The sequence below is a fragment of the Hemitrygon akajei genome, chromosome 22 (assembly GCF_048418815.1).
Source record: "Hemitrygon akajei chromosome 22, sHemAka1.3, whole genome shotgun sequence".
In the NCBI taxonomy this organism is placed as follows: domain Eukaryota; kingdom Metazoa; phylum Chordata; class Chondrichthyes; order Myliobatiformes; family Dasyatidae; genus Hemitrygon; species Hemitrygon akajei.
Window position 1 is genome coordinate 23075585 of NC_133145.1, and position 23016 is coordinate 23098600.

The 23016-nt window shown below is 42.6% G+C and overlaps 1 protein-coding gene across 4 annotated transcripts in view; it reads right to left on the reverse strand.

Annotated features, from left to right (window-relative positions):
- Nucleotides 1-23016, reverse strand: part of gas7b (growth arrest-specific 7b) — a 491997-nt gene that overhangs the window by 55442 nt on the left and 413539 nt on the right. For all 4 annotated transcript variants that reach the window (XM_073025845.1, XM_073025847.1, XM_073025848.1 and 1 more), the window contains 3 exons: nt 15263-15341; nt 13391-13519; nt 2863-2986 (listed from right to left, as the gene is read on the reverse strand). In XM_073025845.1, coding sequence (XP_072881946.1) covers nt 2863-2986; nt 13391-13519; nt 15263-15341 — 332 coding nt within the window. The remainder of the gene's footprint in view (nt 1-2862; nt 2987-13390; nt 13520-15262; nt 15342-23016) is intronic.

The window sequence follows — 23016 nt, forward strand, 5'->3', positions numbered from 1 at the left end:
CCACACAGGTTTAGTTTCCCTTTGTTCACTTCCACCATCCTTCCACCCTCTCTTTACTTTTACTCATCACTCTCCCCTCCTTGGTTCCAACTGCCTGTCATCCTTCCCATAACTAGTTGTGCCCGTCGCCTGTCAGTCTTTGCCTCAGACTTTCCTCTCACTAGTGCTAAGTGGCTCTCTCACCTCTGCCCTCTCACTAACGATATAGCGTCTCAAACTGACTAAATGTTTCCATACACAGATGCTGCTTATCCTGCTGTGTTCAACCAGCAATTCTCTTCTTCTATGAGGGGAAGTTGTTTGGCCCTACACTTGTCATCCTTTGTAATCTTTCACTTAATGTTACAAAAAATTCTATTTTTTTGTGAGAAACATCCAGAATAGTTTTATTCATCAGGATGGCCTGCTTACATAATAAGTATCAACAAAACACACTTTAAAAGAAATGTGTTACTATGCTAGGACTGTGGCAACTGTTAAACCATGTTTTGTGTCTGTAAGATATTTTAATACCTTAATATTGGATATATCATTTACAGTTCCATTCATATACACTGGTGCCTATTTCACATTCACAGCTGAACAATTGTTGACATTGAGCCCACTTGGATCATAAAGTCAGTCATACATGAGCTAACTGATTATCAATAATCTTTCCAAGGTTGGGTTAGATGGAGGAGATAACCCACCTCCTCCCTCATTGTATACTTCCCGTTTTCTAACTCCTTGTAAAAATTACTTCAAGGAGCTGTGGATTTAAAAAAAATGACGACTAGACTTGCTATTTCCAAGTGAGTTGATATGCAGTGATCACAGGAGAATCTCATCAGTCGCCTGTGCATCTAAGGAACAAAAAATTTGCAGTTCTTGTCTTTTATCCTTCACACTCTATAATGTAATGCCCTGGTTAAGATTTATACTGCTAGGCTGTAGATTTCATTTCAGTAGTTTTCTGCAAAAGCAGTGTGCCCTGCTGGTAGAATGTTTCGGCTTAAGAGATAAGAGCCCTGCTGTTCCGTTTGGAATGTTCTGTCTGCCAATCAGGATGGTGGGAAGGAGAGTCCCTTTTGCACGGTGCTTTGTGCAGATCAATGGCTTGAAGAAGGGCCAATACTCCCAAGAGAGAGCCTATTTGTTTGAGATGGATTTCGAGTGAAGTTTGGAATGCGGTGTGTACTTTCGAGCAGACCAATGGTCCAGCGTGAGAAAAAAAGACAACGTTAGGATGAGTTCCAACGTTATGTGCACATTTGGAGTGTAATGGACCCTTTTGTTGTTCTCTTTTCCCTTCCCTACTAACTTTTCAATAAACTACAATTTGTAAATATACCCTTTATAATTTTATGCGGTGTGCAATCTGTTATTTCTTGCAGGCCGTCAATTGTGTATGGGCAACATTTACACAGCATTCAGTCAAATCGAGGTTTCTATAGTCGGAATATCATGTCGTTGCTGTTAGGTTGAACCCCAAATCGTACTGACCATAGACGGATATTGTTTATGAGAGGTGGCCTTCTAACGGCAGCGTCTTACGGCTGTTAGCACAGCTGGCAAATGAACCAAGTTTGCACACGAGCCCAGTGAGGGGCTACAAAAAGGATTCCATTCCATGTAAAATTTGTTACTGTGCATATTTGATTGGCACTGATGGAGATTATCAAGAAGCGTTGCCGAGATTTTTGTTTAGAGTAAAATATATCGGTAGCACATATTCTCCCTCCAGAAGGAGCAGCCCTGACAGTCCAGACCACAAGAGTTGTACATGTGGACAAGTTAGAAAGTTAGATTTCTTGCCACTGTATCAGAGTCCACTGAAATGTCAACTTGCAATAGTTTGTCTGAAATTATAATGCTGAATTTGTACCAGCTTAGAGGTTTTGTCTTTTCATGCACTCAGTTACTTTTAGTGTTCTCTAATGAGTTAGGCATTCCAATAATTTTCAAAATACAGTATCTACTTTCATATTTTTTGCAATCACATTTAATGATATGCCTTTGACTGTTGGCGAGCCCAGGGTGTAATTTAGCTGCTACGAAGGCAGCTCTGGCATCTTTGGTAGGAGAGTTCTCTACTTGCCTGATCCTTGCTGATAACGTAGTAATTGATAAAGGAGCAGTGCGTGTGAGTGGCTAGCCCATTATCATAATGGGATGGATGGAATTACCCTTTAGACTAAGAGCAGCCTACATTGCTCATTTAAGATATATTGACTGAAACCCCATCCAAGTCATAAAAACTATGGATATGTTGGCTAATTTTCATGGCTTTGGTTCAAGAAAAGTCCTTGTTTACTCTTATGACCAACCAGAGGTCAGATATTCCATCCATTTTAAATATCTCTCTCAAATGTTTCTTCAAAATACCATTTTTCTGTAAAAGTACTCACAATCTAGCATCATTTCACAGGAGACATGACTTTTTTATTGTGCGCAGGTCACATGAGCCAGAATCGAGGCTAGTGCATCCAGGACCATCAGCCTTGATGTTGCAAGTGAAGAGGCTCGCCCAGTCACAGCACACAATGCAGCCACATGAGGAAGCCCACATGATCCCCAACTAGCAAATCTGTCTGGCAATCAGACTATTTAAAAGCTTCCAGTTTTGTCCCGGTACCTTTACTCTCCAACGTAAAAGTGGAAGATTGAATTGAACTAAGTAAACTTCACAAATAGCTCCACCATGAGAATAACAACTTACATTCTGTTCACTTTTCTAACATGCATCACCCTTTCTTCTGCATTTTACAGTTCGTTATAAGTCCATTTATTTCACTCCGTTAACACAAGAGATTCTACAGCTAAGACCAACCACCACAGCCAAAACGCTTAATTTCAATGTCCCAAAACTGTGCCATACCCTACCTGCTTGTGTCGATTTCCGCCTGGCTTTCTTGATGTCTTCCTCTGTTTTGTAAGTAGACTTATTCTCCAGTTGTTGAGTCTTAAACTCCAGGTCCTTCTGTCTCTCTGCCAAAGCTTTTCGAGCCTGTGAGGAATGCAAGTTCAGTTAGACCAGATCCAAAGCAGCTTTCCTTTCCTTGGGATCAACCTGAACAGCAGCAAAGGACACTGTGAACATGCAACTTTGAGGAAGTTACCCATGCTTAAGAGAAATGTTTTTGAAGGGGCATTAAATGAAAGTAATAGAGGAATGGCAGCTCGAGAATAAAGACGCAAAGTGTCTGGACAGTTCTTGGGTCAGGTGATGGATTGTACTGGGTGGATGGTACAAGACAACCCCGGCCGGCAGGATTATGAAGATTGTAAAAATTGCCTAACGAAAAGACAAAGAACTTCCACGTCAGATCTTGAGACCCTTCCTTTAGCAGAAGATTGGTATAAGTTAAGTGGCTGCAATAGTCACATTAACGGAATAATTGAAGGATTTATCTGAAAGCTGCTAGCACGATCGCAGTCTGATGCATGGACACAGCATCACTGGACGGAATTAGTAGCTTCAAATTAATGAACTCATTCATCCTAATACTGCAAGGACCAGACTGCATTGTTCGGGTGGCCACATAAAGTTAAAATGAAAGAGCTTCTTCACAGGTTTTAAGTACAGAATGCAAAGTATCAGGAGGCAAGTATTCATTTTATCTTCTCACAGCATCAACATAATGCGAAACATACTGATTTTGAAACTAGTGATGATCAATAAAGTTTCAAGTCTTCAGCTTGTGTGTTGGACAAATGTAAGTGTGGTTACTTTTGGGCAAATAGGTGGCACTATAATGCCAAGATTAAGGCAGAGGCTACACTTCCAGGAAATGTGAGAGGCTGCGGAGGCCAATAAATATGATAAAGTGACAGGTTTATAGAGAAGAGAGAACAGAAGACATTGTGCATACTGTACCTCGAAAACTATTTAGTTATGCTGTGTGCAAGTTCAGCATCAGAGAGTTTCATGATCAGTAATGAAATCCTAACTTCATTATTTTGACCTACAATTGCTCTCAGTTCTCACTCTAGTTACCTCATCCAGCATAGGTTTTGCACTCCACACCAAAAGCCCATGAGGTTATTTAATATTCAAAGAACTGCTGAATTTCTGGGCCTTTGGCGCTTGGGGCCCTCCAACAAAACGTTGCAGGATGATTAAAGACAACAGTGATCAGCATTTGAAAGGATAACACATGATCAACAATTGGCTGCAAGTATATAACCATCTTCTACATGTAGATGAGCTAATGCAATGATCTACGCGCACATAGAGATACAACATCTGTCAATTTTAGCACTTACTGGCCACAACTGAGTCATGTGGGATTTCCTGTGCCTTTCAGGGAATTCATACAATACCACATCACAATCAGCGAGGCATATAATATCACACCACAATTCTCGAGCAATTGAGACTATTGACTTGTCTCAACTGCAACAACCGTTTAAAAATGACAAACTTAAAGAGTAAATCAACTGTTAATGCCTCCACAGGCAAAGTAAAAGATACAAGATGTATTATCATCAAATCAGGGAAGTAATTAGAGTGTGGGCAGAGTATTACTGCATAAAGACATTTTGAGTTCCAAGTAAATTTATTATCAAAGTATATATATATACAACCAAGATCAAGTTTTCTTGCCAGCATACGCATTAAATCCATAATAAAAGGCCGCAACAACTTGGGCATTCAACCAAAGTGCAACAATGCATAGGTTGACGGAACAGTTCAGTGATAGGGCAAGCGAAGTTTGTTTCAAGAGCCTGATGGTTGCGGGATAATAACTGTTCCTGAATCTGGTGGTGAGAGTCCTGAGGCTCCTGTATCATCCTCCTAATGGCAGCTGCGAGAAGAGAGCATGACATGTGTGGTGGAGGTCCCTGATGACGGACGCTGCTTTCCTGCAACAATGTTCCTTGCTCAATGGCAAGGAAAGCTTTACCTGTGATGGACTGGGCCCCTATCCACTACTTTTTGGAGGAATTTCTGTTCAAGGGCATCGGTGATTCCATACCAAACTGTGATGCAGCCAGTCAATCTACTCTTCATCACACATCTATAAAAGCTTCTCAAAGTTTTAGATGTCATAACGAAACTCCTAAGAAAATAGAGGCACTGCCGTGCTTTCTTCATAATTGTACTTATGTGCTGGGCACAGGACTGGTCCTCCAAAATGATAACACCGTGGAATTAAAAGCTGCTGACCCTCTCTACCCCGATGACACTGGCTCATGAACCTGTGGTTTCATCCTCCTGAGGTCAATAATCGTTTCCTTGGTCTTGCTGACATTGAATACGAGGTTGTTGTAGCACCACTCAGCCAGATTTTCAATCTCTCTCCTACATGCAGATTCATTATCTTCTTTGATTTGCCCTACAACTGTGGTGTCGTCAGCAAACTTGAATATAGCATTGGAGCTGTGCTTAGCTACACAGTCATAAGTGTAATGCAAGTAGAGGGGGGCTAAGCACACAGCCTTGTGGTGCACCTGTGCTGATGGAGATCGTGGAGGAGATGTTGTAGCCAATCTGAACTGACTGGGGTCTGCAAGTGAGGAAAACGAGGCTCCAATTGCACAGGAAGGAATTGAGGCCAATGTCTAGAAGGTTATTGATTAATTTTGAGGGGATGATGTAACTGAATGCTGAACTGTAGATAAAGAGCATCCTGATACATGGATCTTTGCTGTCCAGATGATCCAGGGTTGACTGAAAAGCCAATGAGATGGCATCGGCTGCGAAACTGTAGCACGGGTAAACAAATCGGAGCAGCTCCAAGTCGCTTCTCAGGCAGGAGTTGATATGTTGCATCACCAGCCTTTCAAGACACTTCATCGCAGTGAATATAATTGCTACTAGATGATAGTGATTGAGGCAGGTGACCATATTCTTCTTGGGCACCGGTATAATTGAAACCTGCTTGAAGTAGATAGGTACCTCAGACTGCCTCAGTGTGAGGTTAAAGATCTTGGTGAGCACTTCAGAAAGTTGGCCAGGTACACGGTCGCTGCTGGATGCTTTTCGTGGGTTTGCCCTCCTGAAGGATGCTCATGTCACCCTCAGAGACTGACATCAGCGGGTCATTGGGGGCTGCAGGAACTCATGATGGTTCCTCCATGCTTTGATGGTCACAGAAGGCATTGACCTCATCTAAAAGCAAAGCCCTGTTGTCACCTATGTCACTTTATTTTACCTTTTAAGAGGTGATAGCATTCAAACCCTGTCACAACTGTCAAGCATCCTTTGTTGATTTAAGTTAGTCTGGAATTGCCACTTCGCCCGTGAGATGACCTTCTGGAGATCATACCTGGACTTCTTATAACTTTCTTGGGAACCAGACTTGAATGCCTCAGATCTTGCCCTCAGCAGATTGGAGATGGCATGATTCATTCAGGGCTTCTTGTTGGGGAAGACGATGAATGATTTTGAAGGGGCACACTCATCTACAATTGTTTCCTTAACAGTGACAACATGGTGTTTTCATTCAGATCCCCAGATGAGTCTTCGAACATGGCCCAGTCCACCAACTCAAAGCAATCCTGCAGCTGCTTGTCTGCCTCCTGTGATAACCTCTTTGTTGTCACAGTCTCTGGAGCTTTGAACTTTAGCCTTTGCCTGTATGCAGGTAGGTGAGCAGATTTCCAAAATGCAATCTCGGCATGGAACAGTAAGCATTCCTTACTGTAGTATAACAGTGGTCTAAGTGTGTTGGGACCTCTGGTGCTACAGGTTATATGCTGATGGTAATTGGGCAGAGATTTCTTCAAACAAGCCTGACTGAAATCCCCGACTATGATAAAGTTCTAAATAAAAGTGCTCTTTATGTACGTACATACATGGATCAATTGAATGAATTGCAAATAAAGTGCAAATTAAACACAGGAATGACTAACACTTAATTCCACTTCATTTTTGCTTCTGAAAGGTCGGGATTAGGAAGTGAGCATACCACATACAGACACCCACTTCCTATGGACTCACTTTCAAGGATGCTTCATTCTCATGTTCTCAATGGTTATTGCTTATTTATTTATTGTTTTCTTTTTGTATTTGCACAGTTTGTTGTCTTATGCGCAATGGTTATTTGTCCATCTTGGTGTACAGATTTTTTTTATTGATTCTACTGAGTTTCTTTGTATTTACAGTGAATGCCTGCAAGAAAATAAATCTCAGGATATTTTACAGTGACATAAATGCACTTTGATAATAAATTTACTTTGAACTTTTGAACATTATTAGCACTGCGAAAGAAGCTGGAGAAATTGATTGAGATAAACAAGATTGCAATTACAGATAAATCTGAGTCAATAACAGGAGAGGTTATCAAGAATCTGAGACTCGTATGGGAGAAGTATAATAGGTTACAGTTGTGACATTGTAGAAAGTATGAAGGCAAGGATTAACCAAATGTATTTAAGGGAGAATGGTTTTAAATGGTGATAAAAAGAAAATCAACTTCTATCAAGATTGGGATAAAGTCAGATCAGAAACACAAAAATTTTGAGTTAGCTCTGAAAGCTTTCTGCAAGAGTAGACCAGATTTGTTGGAAAAATCTTTAGTTCCACAACAAGCAGTAAATATCATGAAGTTCAGGATTCCAGAGCAAGTGCAAAAGTCCTGGCTATTGAAGCTTTGCACCGGATGTGGTGCAAAGCGGGGGGCAAACATAAGTGGAGATGTGGAGAAAGCGAACCAGCTGAACAACTTCTTCAATAGGTTCGACAGCACAATCTCACCCTCACTGCAGAACTCCACACCAGGCTTACTTCCCTCACAGGAAAATATCCACTCACAGGAGACCTGGCCCACGCCCAGGTTTACGGCTGCACAGGTGGAAGGTCAACTGAGGAAGATCTGTACCAGCAAGGCGGCTGGACCGGATGGAGTTTCCCCACGATTACTGAGGGCCTGTGCAACTGAACTGGGAGAACCACTACAGCGCATCTTCAACATGAGTCTAGATCAGAGAAGAGTACCCAGACAGTGGAAAACATCTTGTATTGTCCCGGTACCGAAGAAACCACAACCAAAGGAGTTGAATGACTTCAGACCTGTTGCCTTGACGTCGCACGTGATGAAGACCATGGAGCGGCTGATAATACAGAATCTGAGGCCACAAACCAGGCACGCCCGGGATCCGCTTCAGTTTGCGTATAAGGAGAAGGTGGGAGTGGAGGATGCTATCACGTATTTGCTGCACAAATCACTCTCTCACCTAGATGGGGTCAGTTGTGCTGTGAGGATTACATTCCTTGACTTCTCTAGTGCCTTTAACACCATCCAGCCCAAGATCCTAAAGCACAAACTAACGGAGATGGGAGTAGACTCTCACATGGTGGATTGGATAGTGGACTACTTGACAGATAGACCTCAGTATGTGCGGTTGGGAGACTGTAGGTCTGACACAGTGGTCAGCAGCACAGGAGCGCCACAGGGAACCGTACTCTCTCCGGTCCTGTTCACCCTGTACACATCTGACTTCCAATATAACTCGGAGTCCTGCCATGTGCAGAAGTTCGCTGATGACACGGCCATAGTGGGGTGTGTCAGGAATGGACAGGAGGAGGAGTATAGGAAACTGATACAGGACTTTGTGATATGGTGCAACTCAAACTACCTGCGTCTCAATGTCACCAAGACCAAGGAGATGGTGGTGGACTTTAGGAGATCTAGGCCTCATATGGAGCCAGTGATCATTAATGGAGAATGTGTGGAGCAGGTTAAGACCTACAAGTATCTGGGAGTACAGTTGGACGAGAAGCTAGACTGGACTGCCAACACAGATGCCTTGTGCAGGAAGGCACAGAGTCGACTGTACTTCCTTAGAAGGTTGGCGTCATTCAATGTCTGCAGTGAGATGCTGATGATGTTCTATAGGTCAGTTGTTGAGAGCGCCCTCTTCTTTGTGGTGGCGTGTTGGGGAGGAAGCATTAAGAAGAAGGACGCCTCACGTCTTAATAAGCTGATAAGGAAGGCGGGCTCTGTCGTGGGCAAAGTACTGGAGAGTTTAACATCGGTAGCTGAGCGAAGGGCGCTGAGTAGGCTACGGTCAATTATGGAAAACCCTGAACATCCTCTACATAGCACCATCCAGAGACAGAGAAGCAGTTTCAGCGACAGGTTACTGTCGATGCAATGCTCCTCAGACAGGATGAAGAGGTCAATACTCCCCAATGCCATTAGGCTTTACAATTCAACTGCCAGGACTTAAGAACTTTTTTTTTTTAAAGCTATTATTAATGCTTTTTGAGTTAGTGATTTAGATGCATATCATATTATTACTGAGTTAAGTATTGTATGTAATGAGTTTTTGCTACAACAAGTGTATGGGACATTGGAAAAAATGTTGAATTTCCCCATGGGGATGAATAAAGTATCTATCTATCTATCTATCTATCTAACTGTATTCCAAGGCATCCAATAGCTTATCACAATTCCTCGATGTTTATGCTAAAGAACCTGCCTTGGATTAGAACTATCAGAAGAAGAGTAACCTCCTCCATTGTGACTGAGAGGAATAGATGCTAGTACAAGACATTTATATATTTTTTAATTATTTAGTTAAACTTTCTATTTAGTTTTTATTAATTTCATAAATATTTCCCTGTTTGATTTTCAATGGCTTTAGAACAGTGTTGAATGTCAGGGTATTAGAAACATTAAACTCATGAATGATTGACAGCTGACAAAACTGGAACTGATACTTGTCTAGCTGTTCATCAGCTGATTTGCCGGGATTAGTGGTGTTAGCTACACAGAATCTCACTATTGAGACAAAACATCTTAGGGCAGTGTGGACACTGGAGGGTTTGGATAAAGTAAATTTGGACTTGAATCACAGGTCAGCTGTAGATGTGGGGCATCTCATCACAGGCAGCAAGTTCTGACCAAAAGTCCTGAACCATCCAAATGATGAGGCAGATTTAAGTAACAACTTATTAGTGATCTTAAGAAAGAACAAATCACACTGGCTTTGTTTGACATACCTTAGCAGTGCACTTGATTTAAATCTATGCATATAATTAAAATATTAAGTGATTATAATTTTTCATCATATACTAAATTTAAAATTAATTACTTGTATTTTAATACACTTATAAAAACTCAAAATGACTAACAGGCTTCACAAGTAATACCACCATCTCTGGAAACTCATCAGGGACAGGATCTCCACACTGCACCACCCACAAAGCAATCAACATCTGGACTTAATGGTGTGGAAGACCAGCGAGAAAGGGCCTGTGCACCCAGGTCCGGTTAAGGTGAGCATGCAAAAACAAGAAGTAATGATTCAATAAGGACAATCTACCCCAATATGTCTAACATGGAGAAAAGCAGAGGGGCTTTGTGCCAGACCTTGGTGGGACAGGCCTTAAGCAAAGAGGCAGAGCTGGGCTGCTGAAAACTGACAAATCTCTTGGTGAGTAAACATTAAATAGGAAATGTTGAATAAAGAAGGATACTTCATTAGGAGGAGAATATTATCAAACAAAAAACAGCGTTACGTGACTGAATGTACTGGACAGTGCTAAAGGAAAAGCACAAAGAATTGTAAATAAAAGACCTGGTAAATGGAAGAGGTACCAATGATAACAAACCAGTGAGAGTGACAGTAAAATAGAACCTAAAAATAAAATCGCAAGGGATATCAAAATCAAAATAAAATTATGGGACAATCATTACAGCAAAATTGATTCATGAAGCTGATTGGCAATTTGTGGGGTAAATCTCAAATTTGTCCCATAGTGCAACATAGGCCGCTTTGTGGGTACTTCTCTCACCCAATGACAATATGCTGTCACTTTTTACTACATGGTTGAGAGCGAGATGTGCATGGGACATAATGTCAAGATTGACAGAAAGAATGAGACCCAGAAACCTACACCTGTAAATTGGTAACTTGGTATGACCTAGCAGAAAGCCGTGGAGGGAACTGGAGATAGAAAGTCTAGTCAAGGCAGAAGTTAGGCAAGGTTGTTATGAACTGCTCTAACACCATTTGTGTACCTAGATCTAGGAAGTTAAGTCTTTTTCTTCCCTCATCTCATGAACAGTCATCTTCCTAGATTAATACAGTACCATTGTACTTTGTACTTGTAGGAGCTGTTCTCTGTCTGCACTGCATTCCGTGGTACATGTTTATTATAGTAATCAGTCACATGAGTGAGGCTGTGGTAAAAGCAAGGGGAATGAGTTACATCTTCATGCTTTGTTCATTGCACTTTATAGTAACTTGGACCGACAGATGTTGTATCTTTTGCTGACGGGCAATTACGCTCAGCTTACACTTGGGTATGCTTAAGATTCATCGCTTTAAGAGTGTATGTTTGCTAATTGCTTATAAAGGATTGAATACATATCCTTGACTTTTGGAGCATTTTGGAGCACTGTGCAATATAGCAAATCCATGAGGTTGTCGACAATGGCATTTGTTTTAGTTTGGCTCTACAGCATGCTAATAACAATAGAATTCAAATACAAGATCATTATGTTGTAATGTTGAAATTCTCTCTTCAAAGATGTTGCCTGACAAGTTTTTTCTATTTTATTGTAGTAATATAATAATTGTCTATTTATCATCTCTATCTTTAAAGAACAGTCTACACTTCACAACAGGCAGTTGTACATAAAGTAGCCGTTGATGGATCTTCAAAAACCAGAAGCATTAGAGAGACAGCTGTCTGCAATGAAATTTACCTCTGAACTTTTGAGACGATAGTGATCTGAGTGTTGGATGAGCCCCAGAAAATATCAGCAATTTAATATTAATTCCAGAGTGAACCAAGATTCCAAAGAAGCAACATCAAAGATTTCACTGCCATTGTGACATGATGCTGACACCTAATTATGTAAATGCACTATTTCAACTTCTTGGATCCTGGAGGGCGACAATACGTGACTGGGATCTTAGCAAGAATCTCTATTGCGCTCCTGCTGCAGTCAGCTTGATCTCTCAGTTGACAGACCGGTGTTTGACTGTCATTGCTTTGCTCCTTTGTTGCTGTATTGCTCATGCAATAACGAGCCAGAACAAATCTTAACCAGTCTGAAGGTACATTCAAGAGTGTGGGTTTACAATTTAACCACTGACATAGAGCGAGGAGTCTTTGCCTGTATGTTAAACAGTGAATTTACATCAAAGGGAGAATTTTATGTAATTATGCAAAATGAACAATGGCAAATTACATCCAGATTTTATTTCCCTTTAATTTTGAGGTTACCTTTTGGTGCTTAAAAATTATACAACAGATTTAAGCACTCAGAGACTTAATTATAGTTTCCTATAATAACTGCAAAGGGGTTCTGAACAAGCCTCCGAGCAATAGGATAAATATCCAAAATTGTACACGCTACCCATCGAGACACAGGATTGTGAGTTTATCAACTCTGAGGATCAAGAATACAAACCTGGGATGACGGTTCAATGCAAAGTTAGGGAATATGTCAAAATACCATTACTGAGATGAAATAAATCGAATCATCCCATTTGCTCTCTCAAGTTGACATAACAATGCTACTACATAACTTGAAGTCAGCAGGACAGTTACCCTGGTATCTAGAACAATACTTGTTCATAAAGGTATGGAGCTGCTGCTCAAATTCCTACTTCATTTGGCACAGTGGCACTACGTTTATGCTACCAGACATAGTCATTGAGATCTGACCTTGTGTCCACAAACCCGAATCCTGGCAGATGTGTAATTTAAATTCAAGTAAATAACTACATGTGGGATTGGAGGAAGGGGTGGCAGTGGGAATCAAATTAGTCTCTGTATTGTAGCAATGAATCTAACTGATTGCTATAAAACTCATCTAATCGACTTTAGGGAAGGAATTCTGCCATCCTTATCTATTTTGGCCCACATGTGACACCACTCACCCACGTGCTTCGCTCTGTCCTGCTCTCGGAAATGGCAAAGGAAGATTAGAATTTAAATACCTGCCTTGTTAGCATCTTTCACTTCCCACAAGTGAATGTTTTACAATGGTGACGGCTCTTTCAAGACTTTCCTTTGGAGGATTCAAGGATCAAGAATCAAAAATCAAAGTTATTCGCCACGTATATTTAGATGCATTGCTGTGGTGCGTTGTTGCAACAAAATGATATTCAATAATTATAAAGAATAAAAATATATATAAGAACTAAACTTGGGGGTTAAACTATGGATATAGAATAAAATGTGCATAGATGCATGTATTTACAATATAAACAGCATTATAAAGAGTTTAAAGTATTTACAGTGCAGTGACTGGAATAATAGAGGGGGTGGGAATGCTTGATTGTTTATCACATCTGTAGCGTAGTGGCAAAGGTAACTAAAACTTAAGGCTGAAAAGTTAAAAAATATCTTCTCTAAGCTAGACCTAATTTTAAGAGCTATGCAATTCTGAAAATGATAGTTCTTCCATTCAGACACTGCTTTAATTCTGACAACCATACATACCTTCTCCACTGTAGCGTAGCGAGTGCTCAGTTGCTTGCGAAGGTCGGATATATGGTGGTCAAACTTCTTCATATCCTTCTTGAAGTTGTCTCGGAATGATAGCAGTGGTTTCTCCACCTCACTCTGCAGCTATGAAACAAAATCAAAGAGGGATCAAATGCAGAAAGCTTTAAGTGCATTGGGATTCCTCCCATAGAATTTATAATCAGAATATCACCAGCTGTGACATAGCCAAAAAAAATGTTGTTTAATATATCTGCCTTTTAAACAGTTAACAAGTATCAGACACTTTAATGCCTGGGCACAGATTGTTTCCCGAGCACCACAGAATAGGATTTCCTGTCATTAAGGCAATTGGAGGAATGTGGCATTGTTTTGTAGCTATGTTTATCAACTGCAATCCAGTTTGACTGTTGGCTGAGTGAGCAGCTGAGTGGGAAGCTCAAACAGACAGACCAGTCTCCAAACTCTTCAGATTAACGTCATCCAAGGCAAAGCAATAATTACCTTCAGGCACACCACCTGTGTAGGAGAACTGGCTGTTCGTCTCAGTTTTGATCAGCATTAATCTGTGGGAGTCTTTTAAAAGACAACTGCTTATAGTTCAGGACCAGACTATTCCAGTGAGGATGAAAGATAAGGACAGCAAGGTTCAGCAACCTTGGATAAGGAGAGGTGTTATAAATTTAGTTAAAAAGGAAAAGGAAACACGTGTGAGGTTAAGGAAGTTGAAATCAAACAGGCTTCATTAGGAATATAAGGGAATCAGGAAAGAACCTCAATGGAATTAGGGCAGCTTAGGAGGCCATGAAATATCCTTTGCAAATTGAATTAAAGAGAATCCAAGGGCATATTATATGTACAATATATTAGGAGCAAGAAGTGGCCAGCGAAAGGGGAGGTCCACTCAAGGACAAAAGAGGGAATTTATGTACTGAGTGAAAAGAAGTGGCTGAGATCCTAAATGAGTACTCTGCATTGGCATTCACCAAACAGAAGGATGTGGATGATGCATTAAAGGGGTGCTTGAGTGGCATTTAGACAGACACATCAACAGGCAGCCCAAAATGTCGACTGTATTTTTTTCCATAGATGCTGCCTGGCCTGCTTAGTCCCTCCAGCATTTTGTGCATTTCCAGCGTCTTCAGATTTTCTCTTGTTTTTGAACAGGCAGCAAACCGAGGAATATGGACCACATGTAAGCAAATGTGCAGCTTAAATTGACATTGTGCTCAATCCAGATGCCTTGGCTGAAGAGCCTGTAAATGTGCTACACTGGTCTATATTCCATGCAAAGCTGCAATCAGCCAATAAGTGGGGGCATTTCCAATTTTATCTTTGTTGCCTTCTCAATGGCAAATACAGCCAGATATTGAAGGGCAGTGTAGCTTACAGAATTTACTTGGGGTTAATTCATACAAGAAAATTGGAACTCTTAACAAAAATGCATATAGACACTGTCAATTTGAAAAAGTTCCAAAAGTGCACAGCTCAAATTCTTTATCTGATCGCATTCTATCGCACTATAGCACCAATATTGCAATCATTGAAAAGTCAACAGTCTATGCTTTTCCTGTGTTAGTAGCTGACTGTACTTTTGGCTTATAAATCATTTCCTGTGTTGATGAACATCAATTTTAATAAGAGTATTTTTATGGTTGTGTGGAGAGTACACAACAAATAAATCCTTGTTGAACTGGGAGGGGTGTGGTGGGGGGGAGCCCTGAAATAAAGGGGACGAATGTTCCAAGAATTGCTTTCTCACAGGTCTTTTAGCAGTACCACAGATTTAGTATTGTGGCCACAACGGAGTTTGGTATTTAATTATTTTATTCCTATTATTATGGCATAATTTGTAAAACAACTCATTACCTTGGATGAAAACTTCAGATGAACCTCAGCTTCATCTGCCAAACTTTTCTTCACCTGTGCCCAAGACTCTCCTAGAGTTCTACCAGAAATAAACGAAGACAAGTCTTAAAAACAGCAGATAGCCATTGAGCACAGCTACATGAAACACTGTCATAGGAAATCAACATCCATCATCAGGAATCCTCACCACTCAGGCTATGCTCTCTTCTTGATGTTGCCAGCAGGTAGAAGGTGCAAGTGCCTCAGGACACACACCACCAGGGTGAAGAATAGTTACTACCCCTCAACCATCAGGCTCTTCGACTTCACTTGCCTCATCATTGAAATGTTCCCGCAACCAATGAACTCACTTTCAAGGACTCTTCATCTCCGGTTAACATTATTTATTGCTAATATCCTATATTTTCTTCTGCACTGTGGTTGATCTTACATAGATACTGTCACAGCTTCTATTCTATAGATTTGTTGAGTATGCCCACAAGGAAATGAATCTCAGGGTTCATATGGCAACACATGCAATGTCTATAAAAAGTACTCACCCCCACCCCACCTGAAAGTTTTCATGTTTCATTGTTTTACAACATTGAATCACAGTGGATTTAATTTGGCTTCTGTTGACACTGATCAACAGAAAAAGACTCTTTCATGTCAAAGTGAAACCAGATCTCTACAAACTGATTTAAATTAATTACAAAATATAAAACAGATAAAATTTACTTTGCACTTTGATAACAAATATCCAAAGTAAAGGCAACATTTCTGATATTTTTCCCAGTTACCTGACTGTATTGTAGAGGGTTAATCTTTGTGCATGTGTAATGTCACAGCACCACTGTGGCCTTGAATGAACAGCCCTTTCATTACTACTGTGGGAACAACCATAGGAACATAAGAGCTGTTTGAATACAGGGGTGAGACTTGTGTAGAGTGGTGACAGATGATGATTGGTTCTGACTTGGTGGTTTGACATGGTATTGGTCCAGTTACTGCAGCATTTCATATCAGTGGAAAGGGCATAAAAGTAGAGTGGTCACAGGGCTTGTGAGTAGTTCTTTGAGGCCTTGTCATTGGGCAGGTCATGAAGAGTGCTGCAGATCATGTGGAGGTGTGCTGCAGTGAGATGCACACCTAGATAAGTATTTTAATGCCTGCTCTGTTCTGTCCTTATAAACATAGCTTTATAGTTCTAAGTAGATAATTGGAGTTTGTGTCTTTCTCTCTCATCAAATCATGCCAAGAACATTTTGTTCTAATTAAGCATTTTGGCATGGTAAGCAGGATCTTGCATGTTAAATAGAAAGCTAAATGTTTAGAGGTAAGAGTAAGGAGGAAACCCCCCCCCCCCCCATATAATACTGAGAACCAAGTGGACTGAAACTGCAGGATTCGGGAGCCTGGCCAATTTACTGGTGAACTGTTGTGTGCTGGTGGATTGAACAAACTGGATAGCTGAAGGTTATAGATGGGGCACCATCACGCGTTCATACTGAAGTGATTAGGGCAGCCACAGAGGGGCTTTCTGTGTGCTAGCAGCCATCATTAAACAACAACATGGGACAATCTCTCTGCAACAGGAGGAAATAGGGAAATTTAAACGAGGTGGAGGCACTGAATCAGTGCTGCACGGCCATGGTAGCAATCGGCCGTCAACGCAGACTTGCGGTAAAGAGATGGAAGAAAAGAGAGTTGAGATCACCTGCGCCTGGCCAAGTTTCGGCAGAAGTAAGTGGCATGAAGGGCTAATTGGCAAATGGACCCAGTGAAGGTCCAGCCTCTTACTTCATAGTACAATGACCCGGACACCTGGGATGCGGATATTTGATTTGACAGTGAAGATCAGGATGAAAGGGTGGAAAGTTGCTCTCTTCCCGATAAACCCCAGCCCTTGGAAGTACAAACAACTAGGCTCATTGCATCCACGGAAACGTAGTCTGGCCAGTCTCTCTCTCTCTCTCCAAGCACCCCTCAGCCTGAGGCATTGCTCCAACAATGCTTCCCACCCTGGGACCATGTATCATCCAACTAGAGGAAGAGTGGAGTGAAGGCCCGAAATAGTGACCACCTCAGTGGTGACTAACGGCTGCTCCTTCAAGGAACGGGTGGAGCTGGGAGATCAGTAAAGGCAGAAGTCGGGGGAACCATTAGTGATGTGGTTGTTAAGGATATGAGACGTGGGGGGAGATGAAGAGATCTCCGACCAGAAAATGGGTGCCTTGGAAGGACTGTCATTCAGCCATGGAGTAAACAGTGCCCTTCTGGGAACTGTCAGGGTGGAAAGGTCTTTGTGGGTCAGAGTAGCGACCGTGGTAAAGGTTAAGCAACCCTACTTGGGCTGGGATTTAAAATCTCGAGAAGACCGGAACACAGTGGAAGAAGGAACTAAGACTCTCCCTCAATGGGCCCTGGTCACTGGGATTGATGAGGGTGGGGATGGCCCACTGAAGGGTTAAAACCTTTATTGACCAAGGTAGGGTACGTGGTAAAACTAGCAGCCCTCATCCAAAGGGAATGACACTGTCCCTTTCAGGGCCGGCAGAAGGGAGAACAGTAAAATTGGCTACTGAGCTCTTGGAGAGTTTAGAACGTGTAGGCAGGGCTCGTAGCTGGGTGAGGAAGATGGAGAAGCAGAACAGAGGGGGTTCTTACCTTACCGGTAAGGAGATGTCTTTGGCCCTGCTCAAGGCAAGCATTTCAAAGGAAAGGGTGGACAGGATAAGCTTTACGGAAAGACCATTGTCAAAATAAGAAGGGAGTGGAGCTGCTGTGGGTGAGGGTATGCAGAACCCCTGCTGATTCCATATCTAATTGGGAGAAAAATCCCTCCTTGTATCCCTCCATTGAGACGTTGCAGAAAGCCCTTAGACACCTGCAGTAGCAGGACTCCAAAAGCAGGTGGCGCCCTCCTGCCCTATGCCCGTAGGGGCATGGTCAGTAACTTTCCCAACTGAGAGTCCTGAGGCCTTATGTATCTACTGTGGTACATTGAGGAAAGGGAGACGTACAGTGATGTGCGAAGGGAAATGCACTGGTTGATACCAAGGTCGAACACATTGCTATCCCAGGAAACTCTGACAGGTGGAGAGGTCCCTGAGTAATGATAGGAGGGAAGGGAGGGACGCTGCCCCCGGCCCATGCAGTTACAGTAAGGGCAATCTTTGGGTCAGAATAACCAGGATTTATGTCAGCGCTGGTCGTGACATCCCCGGTGCATTTTCGATATGAATAGGCTGAAAGGTAGGTCCCTACAGACCAATAAGAATTGTTTTATTTTTTGGGTGATTGAACTGACAGTATTAGTGAGACTGGCCAAGTGGGAGCCCCTCATTATCCTGCCCGACCAGGGTAGCGAACATCATGCAGAACCACATCCCAGGGGGCAGCAAGGACATTGAGGAAACAGTGGAAGCACTGTTAAAATAGGGGATTACTCGGCCAGCAACACTGGCCGGTGCAGAAGGAATAGACCGTGGCAAATGACAATAGATTTTACAGAACTGAATAAGCCTCACAGCAGCTGCCCCGAATGTAGTCACCATCGTAGAGGACATAGGGGCCAGGGAGGGGAAGCAATGCTTTCTTTTCCACTCCTTGAGCCTCAAGTCCCAAAAGCAGTTTGCCTTTACGTTGCATGACAGACAGTAGACCTTTCCTCATCTTCCAGAGAGATACTCGCACTGCCTGACCTTCGCATTATATCTCGGGACCTACAAGGGATCTCACTCGACCCAAATATTTTAGTATCCTACTGCACCCACGATATCCGATTGCACCCTCAGAAGAAATGGCAGGGTAGGCACTAGACAAAGTGGTTACCTCCATGAGAGAGGGGGGATGATTTATCAATCCAGAAAAGATGCAAGCCAGAATATTTTGTTCTGATCAATACAATGGCATTGTGGACAACAGGAAGTACCAGAAAAGACCAAATGAAAAATATTGAAGGCAGTAGTTCCAACCGCAGAAGAGAAGACGCAGCATTCTGTGGGGCTACGTGGATACTGAGGACAACACATTCCCCACCTAATGATGATACTGAGACCATTATATTGGGTATCTCAGAAGAAGACTACTTTCCAGTGGGTCCTGACCAGTAAATTGCCCTGGAGTCTGCCTGACAGGCCACTGAACAGGACCCACCCCGGCCCCGAAAACAACATTTTGGATGGCATGGTAGCATAGTGGTAGCACAAAGCTTTACAGTATCAGCGACCCGGGTTCAATTCTTGCTGTTGCCTGTGAGTTTGTACATTCCCCACCCTCCCACCACGTTGATTTCCACCAGATGCTCCAGTTTCCTCCCACAGTCCAAAGACATACTGGTTGGTAGGTTAGTTGGTTATTGTAAATTGCCCCGTGATTAGGCTGGGATTAAATCGGGGGATGCTGGGTGGCATGGCTGAAGGGCTGGAAGGGCTTATTCCATGATGCATCTCCATAAATAAATAAACTAACCTGGAGTACCTTTTGAACTGCAGGTCTCTGGCACCTCTCAAGTGGCTAAATGGAGTCTGGAAGGGTGTCAGGTCCACCTGAGGTTTGGACTAAGACCCTTCCCGAGGCTGCAACCAGATACATCCCTTCTGAGAGGCAGCTCCTACCCTTTTACTTGATCTTCTTAGTCACCAAGCACATGGTGGTCTTGTGACCCCACCTACAAATTATCCAATGAGTAAAATCGAATAATATGATTCACAAGGAAAGTCAAGCTCAAATGGATAAGATACATAGCAGATTAGACAGAGAAAGGCTCCGACAGCCTCAACCACCTCCATTAGCAAGTTATGGTCCGACACACCAACGGCCATAGCACCCCTGATGAGGTTGTAGCCTTCAATCCCTCACTGAAACAATGCGACAAACCGTACAGTGACCTAACTCCAGAGGAGAAACAGCATGTTTGGTTCACCAGCAGCTCCAGCAATTGGTGGAGTGGCAGCTCCACACATGATTTTAGATTTCTAATCATTCTTCAAATAAAGCAACGCAGGACATTTGAGAACCCTGTTTTGCAGAATGTCCTCATACTTCACACGTTCCACATCATAGTGAAGACCATATTAGCAAGGCCTGACCTGGAGATAGGTTGCCAAGACTAAATCTGCCTCTGTTGTAATGCCCACTTTCCCCAGGGTCCATCACTCAGCTTGGCTTCTGTATCAAGCCAGGACTAAAGGTGGATGAACACGGCAAAGCTTGGGCCTTTACCCAATCTGAGCATTTCAGAATCAGAATTACTATCACCAGCATGTAACATGAAAGTTGTTAACAGTAGCAGCAGTTCAATGCAATACATAATACAGAAGAAAAAAATTATAATAATAAGTAAATCTTATTCACTATACACAATATATGTATACAGTATTGAATAGATTAAAATTCATGCAAAAAACAGAAATACTATATATTTTTTAAAAAGAGACGGAGTGTCCAAGGGTTCAGTGTTGGATGGCAGAGGGGAAGAAGCTGTTTCTGAATCGCTGAGTGTGTGTCCTCAGGCTTCTGTCCTCCTACCTGATGGTAATAGTGAGAAAAGGGCATGCCCTGGGTGCTAGAGGAAACTACAGAGGGAAGGAAATTCTCTTTGCTTTTTCCAGACTAAATTAGAAGAATGGAATACACTAATGTTCAGTTTACTAATAACCCATTAATTCCTATATCCCATCAAGTCACTTCATGAACACCAATTCAGTGTTCTAGTTATTCCTTTTAATCATTTCTTTGGGCTGACCTGCTTTCTCTCTATACCTCTATAGACCTTGGGATACAAGAGCTGAGACATCAAATTACAGTAAAACAAGACTCTGGTACAACTACACAAGATGGAGGAGCTCATCCATGTGGCCTCCTCTGTCCTCTGTCCACTCTCCTCCATGGATGTACTCCACATCAGTGGGTCAGACAGCATCCATGGATGGAAGTGGACATTTGACACTTTGCATCTGCAGACAAGCGCAAGGTTTTGCACTTTGGTAGGACCAACCAGAGTTGAAGTTGCATACGATGTTGCTGAGGCCTAATTTGGAGTATTTTGTGCAGTTTTGGTCACCTACCTACAGGAAAGATAGAAACAAGTTTGAAAGGATAAAGAGAAAATTCACAATGATCTTGCCAGGTCTGCAGGATCTGAGTTATAAGGAAGGACTGTATCCTTTAGAACACAGAAGAATGAGAGGAGAGTTGATAGAGGAATAAATAATTATGGGGGAGGGGTAAATGCAAGCAGGCTTTTCTGGGACAACAACTAGAGGTCATAGCTTAAGAGTGAAAGATGAGAAGTTTAAGAGGAACATGAGGAGAAATGTCTTCACCCAGAGTCATGAGAGTGTGGAATGAGCTGCCAGCACAAGTGGGGCATGCAAGCTCAATTTCAACATTTAAGGGAAGTTTGGATAGATACACGGATGGTAGGAGTATGGAGGGCCATGGTCCCAGTGCAGGTTGATGGAAGTAGGCAATTTAAATGGCTTTGGCATGGACTAGATAGGCTGAAGGGCCTGTTTTTGTGCTGTATGACTATCTGGACTGAATGCTAGAGGGAAGACAGCCAGTACAGAAGATGAAGGGAAGAGCTGGAGCAAGAGCTCGCAAGTAATAGGTGGATCCGAGTAAAAAGGTGATGGGCAAATGGAGGAGGGGAGAGTGGAAATGGAGAAAAAAGATAGGAGGTGATAGGTGGAAGTGACAAAGGACTGCAGATGATGGAATCTGGTAGGAAAGGAAGGGAGAACCTGGAATCAAGTGAGGACAGTGGGGAGAGCAGAAGGGAACGAGAGGGGAGGGGAAGTAGAAATGGATTGTGTGGGTAATAGCCACATGGAGTGGGGGTAGGAGGGAAAGGAGGCAGGTGATGGAGTCTAGAGTGGTGCAGAAAGAACTGGGTCGATCACGAGCTGTGAGTAAAAGGTCAGAAGGACAGCAGTTACCATAAGTTGGAGAATTCAATGTTCAAGCTGTTGGGTTGTAAACTACCCAGGAAGAATATGAGGTGCCATCCTCTAACTTGTGTTTAGCCTCACTCTGGCAGTGGAGGGGGCCAAGGTCAATCATGTTAGTGTCAGAATGAGGAGGGCACTTAAAATGACTGGTAACTGGGAACTCCAGACAGCCATGGTGGACAAAGCAGACTTACTCGGCAAAACGGTCCCCGAGTATGTGTTTGGGCTCACCGATGCTGAGGAGGTCATATCAGCAACACCGGAGGCAATAAACAAGGCTGGAGGATTTCTATGAGAATGACTGCCTCATCTGATGGGCAGTTTAAGGCCTCGGATGGTGGTGAGGGAGGAGGCATACGGACATGCGTTACAGCTCCTACAGGGGAGGAAGAGGTGATAGGTGGGGAGAGATGAACAGAACAAGGAGAGAGAGAGAGAACCTTGCGGAAAACAGCAAGTGGTGGCGTGGGGAAGCCATGGCTGGTATTGGGAACACGATGTGGCTGGAAGAGTTTGTGGAGAACATGCGTGGAATATTGAGAGCACTTACGGTCGCCAGACTAGCAGAATGATGTAATTAGGCTAGAGAGGGTATCATAAAGATTCACAATGATTTTTGTGAATGACTGAAGGGCTTGAGAGTTTATGAGGAAAGACAGGATAGGCTGGGTCTGTTTTGCCTGAAGCAAAGAGGGCTGAGAGTTGACCTTACAAAAAGTACATAAAATCTGAAAGTGTCCAGATAGAGGATGATCGCGGGGGGGGAGGGGGCGGAGGGAGAGGAAGGAGAGAAAAGTGAGAAGGTGCAAGAGCATGACA